The following is a 17,945-nucleotide window of genomic DNA, read 5'->3' as shown; positions in this document are numbered from 1 at the left end:
ACTACAAAGTTAGGTCTCTAACATACACAAACAGAAACACACACACACACACACACACACACGGGCGCCTGGGTGGCTCAGTCGGTTAAGCGACTGCCTTCGGCTCAGGTCATGATCCCGGAGTCCCGGGATTGAGTCCCGCATTGGGCTCCCTGCTCGGCGAGGAGCCTGCTTCTTCCTCTGACCCTCTTCCCTCTTGTGCTCTCTGTCTCTCATTCTCTCTCAGATAAATAAATAAAAATCTTAAAAAAAAAAAAAGAAGAGAGTCTCTTTTTATACTCTCTCTTGTAGAATGCAATGGCTAGGAAAAAGAAAATTCAAAATGGGTTATATGAGGGCGCCTGGGTGGCTCAGTCGGTTAAGCGACTGCCTTCGGCTCAGGTCATGATCCTGGAGTCCCGGGATCGAGTCCCGCATCGGGCTCCCTGCTCGGCGGGGAGCCTGCTTCTCCCTCTGACCCTCCTCCCTCCATGTGCTCTCTGTCTCTCTCATTCTCTCTGTCTCAAATAAATAAATAAAATCTTTGAAAAAAAAAAAAAAGAAAGAAACACACACACACGCCCCCTTCCAAGGAGGTTGAAGATCAAAATAACACAATTATGACGTCGGGAGAAGAAAATACAGAATATTGTTATAATTTAGGGATTAGGAAAGACTTTCCCAAAACAAGCCACCAAACTCATAAACTGTTGAGATTATAATTTTATATGTTTAAAAAAAATGAGCAGAACTTTGGTAGAGAGAAATATTTCACTGGTAAAATTAATAGGAAAATGACAAAAAGGGAAAAATAGTTACCACACACAGGTGCATACACCAGAGAAAGTCCAATATCCGCAACTCATTAAAAAGTCCAATAATTCAAAAAGGAAGTTATAAATAGCCTTGTAAACAAAAAAATGGTAGAGGATTCCAAGAAGCAACTCACAGAAATACAAATCGGGTCAGGGATGCTTCAGTTTCCATCTGTAAAATGAGGACAATAATCATAGCAAATTCACAGGGGTGCTGAAGTTGAAATCAGTAATTTCCAGTCCTGTGCCACAATCCTGGCACATAAATACACTGCATAAATAGTGGTAGTGGAAGTGGTGGTGAACGAGTATGCATTAAGAAAACACACAAAATAAAAATCAGAGATCACGAGCAAAACTGCAGAAAGACTAATGTTACCCAATATTGGAAACAGTACAGGAAAACAGGCAGCCTCTACACCTCTCTGGAGGAGACACACACACGTACAAAAACACACGCACGAGGACAGTGAGAACCAGAAATAACAGAAACCACGACCACACGGGAAGCGCTCACTGCATTCATCCATATAATGGACTGCAGCGCAGCAATGACTTAAGGGTGAACCCCGGCGTGGAAATGTGTCTACGGTCTTGCTAAGCAAAGACTGCAAGCCACAATTTGTACCTTTGTATAAAATATATATTTGCAAATGAACAAAAAAGGGAAAGGCCAAGCTGTTATTGTGGTTACGTCTAGGAAGGGAAGCAGGACGAGGTGGGAGGACATTTTTAGTATTTAAAGTTTTACTCCATTGACTGTCTTTGATTTCTTTAAATAAGCAAGCATGTACTAAAAACACGTTTCCTCTTTAAAAAAAAAGGGGGGGGGGCAACATAGGGTTTCAGAGAGGTCATGGGTGGACACCTGAGTAAATGACAGGGTCCCTTATGTTCCTTCAGCAGCCAGCACGGGCCCCACCTTGGCAGGTGGGCTCCAGAGAGGAGCTATGAAAGCTGGATACTAATAGGATCATTCAACTTGAACCTGACGCCGCTAATAACCTCCTGATCGGGGATGCAAGGCAACAGCAAGGTCAGCGACCGGCGGTTTGATGTCCCAGGGTCAACGAGCAAGTTCACATGCTAGTTTATCAGTCTTCAGAAGTCTGATTTACACAAAGAAGTTTCCCAGGGCAAGAGATCCAAGTTCCTAATCCTGCCAAGTGGGGGCCTACACAGCAGGAGACCTTCCTGACCTAAAAAGGGCAGCCAACAAGCTGGCCATTTCAACACCTTCATTCTTGTATTACAGCAAAAGGTAGAGCAAGACCCAAAAGAGCTCACCACTCGGCAACCTGTAACTGTCAAATGTGACAACGTATGCCTGGATCTGTTTAAAAAATATTTATAAAACTCAACTACAGTAGATGGCACGGCTAACTTTTACTCCCCAAGGCAGGACGGGAGGACCACACCCTGAACCTGGTTTTGGGAAGATGGCAGCGGCTGAGTCATGCTAGACCTTCAGAAGAGGCCGGCGTTTAAGGGCCACACCTTGGCCACCCTCATGACACCGAGCCGCAAACGTCCCAAGTCAAGGGCTTCAGAAAAGCTGATGCTCACACTCTCGAGCAAAGCAGGAAGCAAGAAATGAGTACTGCCTGCTGTGTTTTCTCAACCTCTGTAATACCGTCGGCCGCAAATGGCAAGCTTAAAACTGTCTCTGTCACCAGAAGTTGGTTTGGCTGAAGGTGGGCAGAAAGGGGGCGGAGCTGCCCACCGAATGGCTAGAGACATTTTTTTAGAAAGAGAACCACCAAGACAAACCTGGGCCATAACCAAGCCACATGATCCTTCACATGCGTTTTCAAGACAGCCTGTTCTCAAAAGAAAGTACCATTCCATCCCAAACCCTCCTTTTAACATGGGTAGCAGTCGATTAGCGTTTATAAACTGAAGAGAGGTTACTTAAGAAGTCGACCCCGGTTTGGGCTGGTGCAGAAGAATTTCTGCCACTCTGATGAGGGTCTTTTTTTTTTCCACCCCTCTTCATGAAGGAAAAAAAATGAGGTTAACATCTTTTTTATTTTCTAGTTTCTAAGTTTAATTTTATATATATGTAAGTTTTAACTAATCAGAATTTCTGATTCCATGATTTTGATTATAATTTATATGATGGTGATTCATACCCACTCAAACTGTGGGTAGTCAAAAGCTTTTCGCAAGAAGGAGCGTGCGATCTGTTTAATGCCTTTACTGGGGATGGGGCAGGAACTGCAGACAGTAAACGAGTGCCCGGCCACTCTGTGCCCAGCTCCAGGCTGGATGCTTTCCCGTGGTCTCTCATTTCATCTGTTCCTCACAATATCTTTAAATACCCAAATTACCAGACATGGAAGGAGAGCAACCATTTCATTTCCAGATAAGTCCTGTACATCTGGCTGGCAATTTGGTTATAAAGATTTTTAATGGTGCTAGATAAGAGGACCATTAAGAGGGAAGGAATTAAAAGGAGGAAAATATTTGTCAGGCAAACATGTCAACAGTCTCTGGGGAAAAGGGAGGGAAGCAGTTTCCCTGTTTTGCCGGATGATGAAAAGCCCAAAGAAGGCTAAGAATTTCTGTTACTGAGTTCTGGGCTGCAGCGGGCAGGATCCTCCCGGAGCCTCTGGTTTCAGGGAGGGATGCCAGGCCCAGGGAGAGATCAAGGGGTACTGCCAGTTTCGAACCGTCTTGATACACCCAAGACTATGGTTTGTAAGCTTTGCTGCTAGGAGACTTGCACTTACGTGAGCAACACTGTAACACAAGGGAGGCCTTAGCATTCCCCAGCCCTTTCTTGCTGAGAGCTGTCTTTTCTCTAACCGTGCCTTTCAAACTTGGTGCACCAGGATGATGGGCGGGGGAGGGGGTGCAGTTGAACCCTACATTGCTGCTTCCCACCCCAGAGCTTCTGCCTCAGTAGGTCTCAGGTGTGACCGCAAAGTCTGCATTTCTTACATGCTCCCAAGTGCTTCTGCTGGCCTGAGACCACACACCTCAGAACCACTGTTCTTTAAAAAGAAAAAAAAAAAAAGGGCGCCTGGGTGGCTCAGTTGGTTAAGCGACTGCCTTCGGCTCAGGTCATGATCCTGGAGTCCCGGGATCGAGTCCCACATCGGGCTCCCTGCTTGGCAGGGAGTCTGCTTCTCCCTCTGACCCTCCTCCCTCTCATGCTCTCTGTCTCTCATTCTCTTTCAAATAAATAAATAAAATCTTAAAAAAAAAAAAAAAAAAAACCCACCAGGCTCCATCAAAGATGGGAACAGGGTATTTATGATGTGGCAAAATCTTTTATCAATTCTGACAATCTGAGCCACACAAAGGCAGGGGATTTTGTCTGTTCCTGTATGCCCAGCGCCTAGAAGAGGGGCTGACGCACAGCACGTGCCCCATACACCCCTACCAGGCAAGTCAAGTGAATCGGTACGCTCCATGGTGGAGACCGGCCCATACGGGTAGGAGTGAGCCAGGGAAAGTGGCTGTATATGCACCAGCTACAAAGCGAATGGCTGCTAACAGTTTTGGGGTTTGTTTGTTTCATGGTCACAATAGAATACATTTTTAAATATTTCACAACCAGCTCTCCAGGGGAAAAAAAAAAAAAGCCCTAATTCGTGGCATGTGCCAGGTTCCCTGGTGTACATCCTTCCACCATGGTCAACTACGAGCTATCCACGTGGCATCACTGGACGCAGAGTTGGGGCGGGATGAGCACTGTCGGCTCTCCTGAGCAGGTGGAGGCTCTCCACACCCCCGGGGATACAGTTACATGTTGTGCAGAGCCCACGCCACGGGCACCCAGTTGACCTCTTCGTGGCATGTTCGTGTCTTTCTTGTCCGGCAGCCCAATACTACTTTAGAATGCAAAGTAGTTGATATGCATATTCTTGCTAAAGCATTTAATTCTGAAAACTCGAAACTCAGATTTTCCGTGTTTCGGTGAGCAAGTTTGAATGGAAGGGGGGCTATAGTATTCTTTTTTATTAGAAGGGGAAATTGTGTCACTTTAAGGAGACGTAGAGCTGACATTTCTGTCATCTGCTTCTGCGGGTACCACAGTTAATATTGTCCTTGCAAAATATAATAAACATGACGTTAAAAAAAAAACAAAACACCAGGTTCTTCTTCTCATTTACAAATGTAATCTAGTCTTCAACAATGTATAAATTTCCTGGTTGGCTGATGTATTTCAAAATGTTTGGACTGCACAATTACTATTCATGATGAAAAATGTACATTATGCATTTTTTCTTATTAAGTATTTGATGCAAATTAATATTTCCCAGTTGACATTGATTTACTTCTGCTAGCTTAATAACACATTAACAGATGTTTCTTAAATCTCTACAGACGCCAATTCTTTTTAAAAAGATTTTTACCTTTCTAACTTCTTTTTTGATATGCACATTTAAGATTATTTTCTTCTGAGCATTTATTTTTATTTTTATTTATTTATTTTTTTAGAGAGGAGGGAGAGGGAGAGGCAGAGAATCCCAAGCAGACTCCGCGCTGAGCACGGAGCCCAACGCGGAGCTCCATCTCATGAGCCTGAGATCAAGACCTGAGCCGAAACCAAGAGTTAGACGCCTCACCAATTGAGCCACCTAGGCGCCCCGTTATCTTTATTTTTAATTGAAGTATAGTTGACGCATATGATGTTAGTCTCAGGTGTCCAGCACAGTGATTCAACAATTATCTGCGCTAGGAAATGCTCACCACCAATAAGTGTAGTTACCGTCACCATCACCCTATGAAGTTATTACAGTATTACTGGACTATTCCCCATGCTGTACTTTTTACCCTTGTGACTAACTTATTTTATAACTGCAAGTTTGCACCTCTCAATCCGCTTCACCCTGTTTGCTAAGCTGGTTTGCGCTGAAGGGAAGCTTCTACTTAACGACGAAGGTACCACCACGGACACCCATATAGACAATGACGGCAAACGCTCCCGAGTTGAGCACATGGCCGGCCCTGGAGCCAGCACTTGACACACATTATGGCATTCGACGTTCACAACAGCCCTGTGATGTAGGAACCGCAGTTCAGGTGAGGGAGATGGGGCTGGGAGGGGAAATCATGTGCCCAAATCGTCAGAAGTATGGCATATGGTTGCACGGGGATCAACAGCCACGCTGAGCAGGAGGAGGTCCTGAGCAGGTCTGTCTTAATGACCCAGGTCAGTAAATGATAAATGCAAAACTTCCTCGGCCTTCGCTGAGCTGCAGACTTTGATCCTTTCTTCTCCAAGTTATGGGGAGGCTTTGAGGGGCCGATTCACAGCACGCCCACCCAGACACGGGCCAGGGCTTCGGCAGGCTAGGCAGAGCATGTTTTCTCTGTATCATCGACCAAGTGTGGGAACATGGCTCTGGGGTTCCACAGGAGGGTAGGCATGCCGAAATTAAAATCAAGCTATGAGAAATCATGCTTTGAAAATCTCTACCATATTTTAGAGTGTCAATAGACACTTTATATTGAAGATGCATCTATGGGATTCCCTGTTTCTGCCCTTCCTTCAAGCTCTAGTACAGCGGTTCTCAATGGGGTGGGGGTTGACTTTGCCCCCAGGAGACACTGGCAATGTCCAGAGACCACGCTGATGTTGTACTCGGAGGGGGTACTGGCATCGAGTGGAGGCAGTCTCTGCCCAAAACGTCAGTGGCGCCTGAAATCCTTCTCCATTTTCAAATGCCCTCAAGCTTTCTGTCCTCTTCCCCAAGTTTGGATGCCTAAGAAACTCCATCGATACCATCTTACGGCCTTCACTGTCTTTTATCTTGTCTTAATGACTGAAGAACATGTTCCATCTTGCCTTTCTCCTGATGAGGGCAAGAGCGTCTTGGTCACCTTTGAAGGCCTCAGAACACTGGGAACTGCATTCTGCACAAAGTGGGCATGCGATAAGTATCTGTCCAACACTCTGCTTTCCCTGGAGGGGGTAAAAATACTGAGAATTCAGACTCACCAACACTCAAGAGTTTCTACTGTGGAGGGGGAGGAGGGGTGCGCACTAAATCAGGAACACACATTTCCTATAAACGCTATCTCATTTAATCCTTCAAACCACTCAAGGAGACAGGAAATACTATTTTAGGTACCTTCAGCTCATACATCTCATTTGTAAAAGGTCACATGGTGGTAAGTGACAGAGCCTGTTTCTGAGGCCAGATCTCTGAGCCCTGTGCTCCTTCAGTGACCCACCGCCCCGACACCGGGGCTCAGAGCCCCACATCCTAGAGTCCCAGATTTAGGGTGTTGGAGATGCTCATGGGGAAAACAGCAACGTGAAAGGTTGGAAATTTTACATGATTAGTGTGATCGTCACCAGTTTTGCCACCCAATACAGCCACAAAATCGGTCAGTTCGTAGAGTGCTGGAAATGGGCTTAAGTACAAGTTACATATTTAAAAATTAATTATAAAGATACTTAAGAGTTTACATGAGTCTTTCCTCCAGAGGAGTACTCAACGACTCATTTTTAAATGCTAATGTGCTAGAGCTTAAGAAAGTTCAAGATTTTTTTTTTTTTAATCAGCAAAATCAGAGCGCCTAGGAAATTACGGTCCAAAGAGCCATCTTAGTTCAAGATGTAATTATGTGACCTTTCTTCATGCGCAGCACTCCCTAGCTGGCTCTCGCCTTCGAGGGGTTGCAAACTGTGGGCTTTCTCAAAGCAGCCAGGAGCTAGGCCTGGACCTGGTAAAGCACATAATAAATAACATCTGATGGCTCGTCTCAGTGAGCCCTGACAGTATTGATCCCCCAAATCAACCTGATGGATCTGTCTCGTTTTCATATTACACGGGGAGAAGTGAAAACAATGAAAGGTTTTCTTGTGGCCCCACATTAATTTTCGTCCTTTTTTTTTTTTTAAGTTAGGGAGACCAGTTCTTGGCTCGCCATTGTTCTTCAAGAGGCCCACTGAGACCTCTGTGCTGAGGCCACATTTCCAGTGCGTGGCCCTAGCCTGTTAGGAAGCTGGATGGCCTGTGGTGTCACTCACAACCAACTCCTACCAAATAACCATTCACTCCCCACAGCGTACACCAGGATGCAGGATGGAGGACATCCTTGGCCTCATCCATCCCGACAGTCCCAGGAGCGAAACATAGGGGCAGTCTAAAGTCCTTTTAGTTCTTTTCTCAGCCTTTCCCTCACTTCCGTCCTGCCTTTTCACATGGTCACTGTTGCTATCCTGCTTCCAGACTCATGAGATCTATGGTGCCCATACCCTGAATGGTGGGACCCAGCTCCCTTCCCAGGGAAATTTCCTGGCTTTGAGTTCACTTGGTAACCTGTTCCAGGTAGGCCTAGACCCAACAGAATGAAAAGCCTTCCTACTACAGGGTCAAGTAAATCCTCTGAGGGCACGATGTCCAGCATGTCATACGATATGGTATGTTCCCAGCCCGTGTGGGTACCCGGCATGCGGCAATCATACCCGCGTGGACCTCCTGAGCCGAGGTTCTCAGTGCTTTGGGAGCGCCTTCTTGTTTCGCTTACTTTGGGTTTTGGGTAACCCATCTTCAGATGGTCTGCCTTAGCAATGACCTGGACATACGGGTGTTGGGAGCCACAGGGCCGGGCTTGGGGTCCAGCGCACCTGGCCCAGGTTTCCGGGGTCTGCTGGGCTAGTCCCTCTGGGCTGAGGAAGGAGCGGAGATGAGCCTAACACTAGTGCACGGGTTCTGCAGGCAGCTTCAGCCCTCGCCTGGCCGTTCCAGCTTCCAGAACCTTTGCCTGTGCTCAACTCCTTCCATCCACCGGTGTTTGTCACACATCCCGGAAGATCAGAAGATCTTGGTATTTCTCTCTAATTGAAGAGGGTAGAGGGACAAGTGCTACAGGCAATTCTTACTATCAGGGAAGCTTGGAAAAACACCGGGTGATTCCTTTTTGACAGGCATCTTGAGTTTCTACTATATAATGAATACCATGTCGGAGACCGCAGAGGATAAAAGCCAGGAATGAGCGGAGACTTTGTAGCCAGGCCCTTCGGGTTCCATTTCTGCGGCCCCACTCATCAGTGGGGACCAGAGCCAGCCCCTTAACCCCTCACTGTTTCTCCCTGTGCAGAACAAGCATGATGATAATACCCACTTCATAGGTTGTTATGTGGATAATGTGCTAATGTGCGTAAAGCACTTAGTTTAGCACCCTCCACACACTCGGGCACTCAATAAACATTAGCTATTATTATCCCATAGACCAGAGACTGCTGAGTGGCAGCCCTTAAGCCAAATCTGTCCTAGAGACCTATTTTGTTTGGCCTGCACATTTTCCTATTTAATCGAGCCAACAGTTTAAAACTGGTAGATTCTGGCATTTTAAGAAGGTTGAAGACATGGCAACACGCAGGGCCTGCCCTCCCCTCTGGCAGACATTGCCTAGGGCTGGGTCCCATGGCCCCCCTTTGATAGCAAGCATAGCCCCCCACATCACTTAGGATTAACTCCCTGCCTGACCGTCGTAGGAAGGCCAAGCCCTATTCTAGACCAATTCTACCAACATATCCAATGTTAGGTTCTGTTATTCCCCCGTATTGACTTCAGTCCAACTGGTCTCTCCTTGTGTGACCTATATTCCTCTCCCTACCTTTTGCCTCATGATGCTTCCCCAGGCATGAACAATCTCCTCAATCCTCCTTCTCCATCTAGCTCCATGGTTCCAACTGTGAATGCACAGCAAAATCATCTGGGACACTTTGAAAAAAAGAAAAAAATTCCCAAGTCTGGATGCCACCCTCAAGGATTCTAATTAATCCGGGTGGGGCCCGAGTTTCTGGTATGTTTTTGGAAGTGCCCAGATGATTCAAATGTGCACCCTCGTGTGCTCTGAGACCGATGATCCCGAGAGCTCCCCTCTCTCCTGGCCCAGCCAACACCTCTTGTCGGCACCGCACCACTGAGGACTAGATGAGTCTTGTTTTCCTCCCGACTCCTGTTTAGTCTTGCTCGCGAAATCACCTTGTGTTTAAAGCCTGTCTCCCCAAACAGACTGTAAACTTGAGAGTGGGCGGGTCACACCTCCGACTTCTTCTCCATCCCTGGCAGACCGACCAGGGTGCCAAGCACACCGGAGACGTTGAACGAAAACGCCTCTCAAGTATCTGGGTCTAACAGTGTAGAAGGCACTGTGCGCAGTACGTGGTGAAGCCACCCTGGACGGGTTTCCTGGAGCCCGCAGGAACGCCAGTGATGAGGCAGCGAGGAGGCGGACTCAGGGCCGGTGGGAATGAGGGCAGCCAGAGAAGCGACGTGGAGTGGGAGGAGAGGGAACCCACGAGCAAATGAAGGCACCAGAAGGAACCCTGCAGCCATCTGAAGCGCTGTGCCCGGCCAGCAGCCGAGCCGGGAGGACCTCGAATGCCGCAGAAAAGGTTGTTAATTAATTTGGTAAGTCACAAGAGCGGCCAGGGAAGGCTGTAATCCTGGCATCCTTCTAGAAGCCAGGCAGAGGGAGAGGTGAGCGGTGAAGGGGACAGGGAGGCCCGGAGGCAGGCTCCCTGACTCTGGAGATCAGCGCAGCCCTCTCCTCCCACCCCCTCCATGGACGGGGGCCTCTGCGCCGGCTGGGTCCCGGGGTGCTCAGACACCCCGATTCCGGCCATTCAGTCTTAAGCCACGGTTTACTGTGCAGAAGTGCAATCATGCTAACAGTGCAACTTTATTAACGCGTTTAATCGCAGAAATAAAGACTTTCCTCACGACGCGATTACTACTGCTAGGACTATTATAATAAGAAGCTTATTCTTCTGTTCCTTCTCCCAAGTCAGTGCACGGCTTATCAAGAGACACAGACCCTAATGACCAGGTCAGGAGAAAATGGCTCCGTGCGTCACTCCTCCTCCCCGCCACCACCTTTTGTGGAGGTGTAACTGGGTTTAAGTGAGGGCCGGGCTAGTTAAGAAAACAGGCCACAAAGGACAGCCCAAGAGATGGCCCTGGAAGGGGAGCCCGGTCCTGCCAGGTATCTGCTGAACACTCTCACGACCCCTCCCCCGTGCCAGGCCTTGCCTACCCACTTTACAAATAGGAACTCCTGCAATCTTCCTAACCCCCCCGGGGGTGCGGGGGTTAGGTACTGTGATCTTCCCATTCTACCGGTTAGAAACTGAGACGCAGAGGTTCAGCGTGCTAAGTCCCAAGTCACATGGCTGGTGCGCATTGCCAGAGTAAGAACCCAGGTGCCCTGGCTCTGGACTCCACCATCTGACCCTCATACCCAGCTGCCCTTCCCTTGTCGCCTGAATTCAAGGTGAGGGTGCCGTTTGGCACACAAGCCTTCCTCTCTCCTAAGGCCTGCCGGACCCAGCGGGACTCAAAGGGGATGGGGCTTGGGGCCCACAGGGCTACAGCTCCGGTTTTCTAGCTCTAGAACCTCAGAGCATCAGAAATGGCAGTGGGCAAAGGAGGGGGTGAGCTCTCGGGGCTCTGAGCTCCCTTCCCGTGACCCCAGGGTCCAGAGCCACAACCACTGGGGTCATGAAAACTGGAGCATGCCGGAGGAGCCAAAAGGCTCTCCGGGGTAGCCAGGCATGAGCTGGCCGGGAGGACCAAGGGCATTCGGCTTCTCGCTGCCTGGAAGATGGACTCCGTTTACCAAAATATCTTCTGGAACACGAGGTTCACTGATAACCACAACTGCTGTCTTCACGCTCCTGAGCGCTCCCTGGCCTAGAGGCCGGCGCTTTGCACGGCCCCTTGCGGGTCTGTGGGCGACACACAAGCCATAGATTCGAGCCCCTAACGACTGGATGAACTACAGCCACCTCAGATTAGGTTTCACTTTTAGGCTCCAGGGCTTGAAGTGATTCTATTTTTAAGCTTCCTCAGTTCCACCAGTAAAAGTTGACATTTTAATGAAATGCGTTCTGGGTTTTAGGGGATGGTGACTTCCTCTGAAAGTGTTAACTGACCAGCCACTTGGTTAGATCAGAAGTCTTTCCTGCGGGAAGAGCCACTCGGCCAGTGTGACCGGGCAAGGACCTCTGAAAACCTGTCCAGTAACTCCAGACATGGATGGCCCCGGACAAAACTTCCAGCACAGGAGCTATTTGGTGCCCCTGCCCTGAAGACAGTTTCAAAAGTCCACTTAGGTTCTCTTCTCTATATGTTTCCTCTTTTAATAAAAGCACCTGAAATGTCATATACACAGAGAACAAGCTTGTAAGTAACAAAGCTTTAAAAACACTGCCACATTTTTATAAGTCAGTCATTCCTCCCATTTTGAAAAATTCCCTTTCATTGAACATCTAAAGTCACTCGCTTATTCTGAATATTTGACAATGAGTTGTTACTCCAAGACCAACTGTTCAAAGGATACTTCCATACGTGCACATGTCAAAAAAAAAAAGTCACCCCTCCTGAAGGCCATCTAAGACGGACTCTATAATCCGATTTTTCCCATACAGGGCACCTGAGACATAGTTAACTTTTTCTTGGTGACTGAGGCTTCCTCTAAGAATTCAGGTCTCTAATTTCAGTCCTGGCTTTGCCATGAGCTAGCCTGTGACCTTGGGCGAGTAACTGAACTCCACTGGGGCTGAATTTCTTCACCTGCAAAACGAAGGGATCGGGTCAGAGGATAACTGTTGCTTCACGGCTGTCAACGTTAGGAGTCGAACAAAGACCACAGGAATCATCGATTGTTGCCCGTGCTAACCGAAAGCGTTCTTCTTAGGGACTGTTGAGTTATAAGAATATTGCCTGGACCCTACAGATAGCCCCACCCGTTGGGCCAAAGTCACTTATAGTTGACCCTTGAACAACACAGGTTTGAAGTACACGGGTCCACTTCTATGGGGTTTTATTTATTTTTTGTAGTACTAGAAGTGTACTTTCTCTTCCTTGTGACCTTCTTAATAACACTTTCTTTCCTCAGGCTTACTTTATTGTAACACTGTATGTAATACACAGGCAAAATCTGTGATAACTGTGTTATCAGGAAAAGTTCAAGAGTAGGCTATTGGTAGTTAAGTTTTGGGGGGGAGTCAAAAGCTATATTCAGATTTTTGATTGTGTGTGCATGCTGTTCAAGGGTTACCTGTACTTCTCTTCATCTCTTCCCTATTCCACCAGCTGTTCATTCTCCCTATCAGCCTCCAGTGGACATAAACTGCTTTAGTTGACAAATCTAAGTAATGGTCTGCTTTGCTCAGGTTCTCTCCAGCAAAGCAAAGTGCACGGGCTTTGTGATACCATCTGGCACCCAGTGGGCTTTATCTCTTCTTGCTCAAAGTGATACTCGACCATGGCCATAAGACTGACTCCCCAGTTAAGGTCCGGGGAAGACTAAGAATGCATTCTTGTAACTTGTACATTCTTTGAGTTCTAAAGACACCCTGCTTTATGGGGGTGGGGGGAGTGTTTGAAGCAAAAATGACAACAGAAAATAAACCAATTTCCTTCTGACTGGAGCAAATGTTACGTGCGTTACCCCTCTATAGGAACCCCCTTCCTGGGTTTCCTGTCCTCACCTCAGTTGTTGCTTTTCTAAGCCTTCTGTTGTATAACTTTTCTTTGCGTAAGATACATTTTCCAAGTCACTCTGTGAAGCCAAAGAGTGGATCAGAGTAGGAGGAAGGAGATACCATTAGTGGTTTCCTATATTTACTGCTTTCCCAGTTTATCTTCCCTTCTTAGTCCCATGAAAAATGATTAGTAGAAAAAAAATGCTTCTTAGCAATTGTAAATACAGTCCCTAAAACACTATTTTTAAGCTGCTAACAAGCATGAAAATATGCATTAAACCACATGCTTATTAGTACCTCGAAGAATTCAGGAAAATTCCCCTCTCTAAAAACCAAATTGAAACACAGAATGTGGTAAGAACTGAAATCTACTTCTTCGCCTTGCACTCTTTGGAGTGGGTTTCATGGGCACCGAGGCAGGACTCCATATCCTGAGCACAGGCCAATTGTTGGCTCTCTCTCACCCTCGGTTTCACAACGTTAGTAAGAAAGGAGGTGGTTACAAAGGAATGGGAGCCGGTGAGCCTGGCAGAGTGGCTGTAAACTGGACAAATGGAAGACAGGGAAATCCTGTGAAATCAGAAAACTAAGGATGGATATCTGAAGCTTTGCCAAATGGGTCCCAGTCCTGTGGAAAGGGGGTTGAAGGTGTGGGTGGTATATCTTTGGGGAGGCAATCAAGACAGAAGAGGTTTGGTTTTGTTTTTCACGTAGGCTCCTAGCGCGGCCCAGCGTGGAGCCCAATACGGGGCTTGAACTCATGACCCTGAGTTGAGATCAAGACCTGAGCTGAGATCAAGAGTGGGACGCTTAACCAACTGAACCCCCCAGGCGCCCCAAGACAGAAGAGTTAAAAGAAGACTACTGCATGAGATCTCTGAGAAATGAGAATAAAAGCAACTCCCCGCCTCCCCTCCCCCCGCCAGCCTTTAAATCTCCAGGTGCTGCTGTTTATTCAGGCCTAAGCTCTGAGTATTATTTTCTGTTTTCAAGTTAGCTTTACACCGCACAACATTAATCTCAGAATCTACTCTTCCAAGCATTACACAAGGTGATGACTTATAGGGAAACAAACAAACAAAAAAAAATCCTTTCCTGTGCGCGAGCTTGGGTTCCTCCGCTCACAGTGCCACATTTAAGGGTGCTTTGTTTGAGGGGATGATTAGAGTGGCGCCCTGGGTGCTGACTACAGAGGAGCTATTTGTACCGCCCGAGTCTGGGCACTGCATTATATTAAAACTTCCATTTTCGGGTATGTAGTGACTAAAAATTCTCTCCTAGTTTAAACTTGGCATCAACCATATATCTCAGCAGAAGCAAGATTATTGAGTATAGAACCACAGGAACCCGGCGTTTTTCTTTTATACACGCACAGGAAACAACAGACCCAGCCATAGCATCTAGGGCTCCTCCATTCTCACATCGAAATTTCGAGCACTGTGGGTTCTTTCCCAAAGTATAATCAGGAGGCTGCTGTGACTGGATTAAATTAAATCAGATGTGAAAGGCCACTGTCTCTTGCGTTAATAGATCCCAAATTTTCTAGAAGGAGAATGAAATACATTTCACCTTTTTTAGAAGAGGCAGAAAATGATGAAGCCCTTTCTGCTTCAGAAAATAGCACTTCTGGGCCTCTACAGCTCTTCCATTTCCAATAGTCCACCAGCTGAAAATGAATTTACCTAGAGCATGCCTCTGCCTTACTGACAATTGAGAGCCAGGAAGCACAGATGGCACCCCAAAGGGAGCAGGTCCATGGAGTCACGGGAGAGGTAGAGCCCAGGCGAAAAAGTGAGGATGAGTTGATCTAAATTTATCACCACTCAGGGCACAAGATCATGTACAGGCAGTTCGACACCAATCTCTATATAGTCCTGTCCTACTGACATGTCCCTATTTCACCCATCGCTGGAAGAGCCATGTTCTGTGGATTAAAAAACCCAAATTAATTCGGTATCATTAATTACATATCACCTTAGAAAACTTTTAACCCTTTTACTCTCGTATGTAAACAAAGCAGTGTGCACAAAGTCTTAACACTATTTCTCTAAATTATAAAAGAAATAACATTTCTGAATGTTAATTTTGTTGGATATCTACTATTTGCCTGGCACTGTGTGAAGAGTTTTACGTGCATTATCATATTGAACCCTTAAAAAGAAAGAGAACCTTAACCTTAACCTTGCTATTGTTCCCATTTTACAGAAGAAGAAAGCTTTTGAGAAATTATTTGCCTAAGATCATAAAACTTGTAAATAACAGCAGCAATATAGCTTACTAAGGTAGTACTCATATATTTTCTCCCATTAAAAAAAGGCTGAGGATCTGTTCCCGTAAAAAGTTGTTAGATGTTCCTGAGAATTGGAACCAAGTGGGTCTGCAGATCTGGCCACCAGAACAGAGTTCTCAACCTCTTCTTGGACACAAAGTGTTTAAATGGTTACTCTGCTCAGCCAATCACTCAGCTATCCCCAAGCCATCTTCTGCCTTAGGGGAAGAAGATGAACAAAATTTCAAGACTTAAATAAAAGTTTAATATAATTTTGCTAAGAAAATCAAACTTTATCTTCAATGCTCATGATTTTGGAATAATTTCATGGAAAGAAAGATAAAGTTTTGACATAACTTGGAAGACAGGGTAATTTTTATAAACACAATGAATTACATGTAAGTTTGGCTAGGCAGTTTTGGAGGCTCGACAAGCAGCCTAAGATTCCAAAAAAAACCCCAAAAAACCCCAGCAATCTGGTGGTCTCATAATTTCCCATTATCAAAACTACTCTCCCATAAATCTGAATCCAATCCAAGAATTATGTCAATAGCTGGTTGTTTCAGATTAGGTTTCTGATATAGTAAGAGAACTATGTAAGGTGCCAATATGCTTAAAAAATATTCTAAACATGTTCAGGTCAGATGAAGTTAACAGTATTTAATGCTACAAGCATGGAATAGTCTTGTGCCTGAGATCCAGCATCCTGGATACAGTATGTGTAAGTAGGTACTGTACTCTATCTCCCCCCTGCTGGCAGACCCTTGTCACTAAAAACGATGAGCTTCTTTGAGACTATATGAGACTATATCACACATCCTCAGCAAGTATCTCCGGGGCTGGAAAGCAGTTAAGATCCAACCATGAGAGAAACTGGAAAGAGTAAGGGAATAAAAAAATTTTCATTATTCCAAAACCCATCTCATTTCCCAAAGTGCTGCGTAGGTGCCGACTTTCTTAAAGAGCCCTGCAAAATCTTGCTTCTCCAAAAAATACACCCATCTGGAACTGAGACGAGGTGAGGTCAACGACTGGTATTATCAACAACCATAGCTGACTCGGGTTCGCTCCTAATCTCGTGCGGGCCAACCCTCACCACGAGGGTGAAAACAGGAGAGATGGAGGAAGGGAATGAAGGAGAGAAAAGGAGAAAGGGGAGAGACCTCCGGGCCACACTTCTTTCCAGTATCGACAAAAAGAGAAGCCGCATACTGACCTAAATCATCTCTCAAAGGCGCTTTATAAATTGCAGGGACAAAGGGAGGGGGTGGCGGGTGGCCTGGGAATCCTGCAGACACCCTACCCTCTGACCCGCCCCCCTCCCCCTCCAGCACAAGGGAAGGAAGACAGAAAACAGAGCTTCAACTCGGCCATTGGCGAGAAGCCCCCCCCCCCGCTTCCCGATCGCCCATCCATCGGCCCCCCAGAGAAAAAATACGCGTAAACACCGCACCCACCCCCTGGGGCGGACACTCCCGGCCCGAGGTTCCCAGCACCCGAGGCCGGGGCATTTACTTAGTTAGATTTTTCTTGCTTACTCATTTCCCTCAAGCACCCAACCCCCCGTTCCCACTCCAAAACCCCGCTCAACCGCCTACCCCCACGGCTTCAGCCCCCAACAGAAGCCGGCGCCCCCGGGCCGTCCCGGTCACTAACCTGCTGCTGTAAGGGCATTTCCGAAACCAGCCTGGCTCCGGGGGAGGTGGGGGGGCCGCTGGAGAGGGGGCCCGGAGGGCCGAGCAGACCGGCGGCGCCGGGCGAGGGCGGGCGCCCGTGGCGGGGGCGAGGGAGCGCAGGGGGCGGGTGGCCGCGCCGGGGGCGGGTGCGAGGGCGCCGGGACCGTCCCAGGCCAGGGAGCCGGCGAGCAGGAGGAAGTGGGTGCCCCCCTCTCCCCCTCCAGCGCCCCCTCCCGCCGCCGCCTCCTCCCCAGTCACAGGCGCGTCCTCCGCGCACGTGTGCGAAACGTCACCGGCGGGTCCCGGGGAGAGGGACAGACCCAGGCGGCGGGACGGGAGCACGGCTGCCCCCGCCCTCCGTCGCCGCGGGGCGGGGAGGGGGACAGGGCGGGGAAGGAAGGGGCAAAGGGAGAGGCGGGTCAAGGGCAGGCCCGGGGCCGGCGCGAAAGGCCCGGGCGCTCGGGCCACGCGGGCGCCGCGGCTGCGGCCGCCGGGATGCGCCCAGGCTGGGGCGCCTGCCGCGAGCCCCTCACCCCCAGACAGCCCACGCCCCAGCTCGCCCCGGCTTCCAGCCCCACCTTCCCCGCCACCTCTCTCCGCCTCCCCCGGCCCCTTTGTTGCCGGGGGTTGCAGATCCCAAAATGTGTCAAGCGCGGCATGGCAGAGCCCCTGCGCCCCGAGCACGCCTTAGGGACCCCCGGCAGCCGACGGGCCTCCGAGGCCGGCGAGGGGCGAGCACCCCAACA

The 17,945-nt window shown here is 48.1% G+C and overlaps 1 protein-coding gene across 1 annotated transcript in view; it reads right to left on the bottom strand.

Moving 5' to 3' along the window:
• Positions 1-17,280, bottom strand: part of E2F3 (E2F transcription factor 3) — a 75,377-nt gene extending 58,097 nt beyond the window's left edge. Inside the window, exon 1 of the mRNA XM_034985763.1 lies at positions 17,180-17,280. Coding sequence (XP_034841654.1) covers positions 17,180-17,197 — 18 coding nt within the window. The 5' untranslated portion in view covers positions 17,198-17,280. The remainder of the gene's footprint in view (positions 1-17,179) is intronic.
• Between the last annotated feature and the right edge of the window lie 665 nt (positions 17,281-17,945).

This window comes from Mirounga leonina, unplaced genomic scaffold (genome assembly GCF_011800145.1).
Source record: "Mirounga leonina isolate KUSES-001 unplaced genomic scaffold, KU_Mleo_1.0 Mir_366, whole genome shotgun sequence".
NCBI classification, from domain to species: domain Eukaryota; kingdom Metazoa; phylum Chordata; class Mammalia; order Carnivora; family Phocidae; genus Mirounga; species Mirounga leonina.
This window is presented reverse-complemented; position numbering and strand designations above follow the sequence as displayed.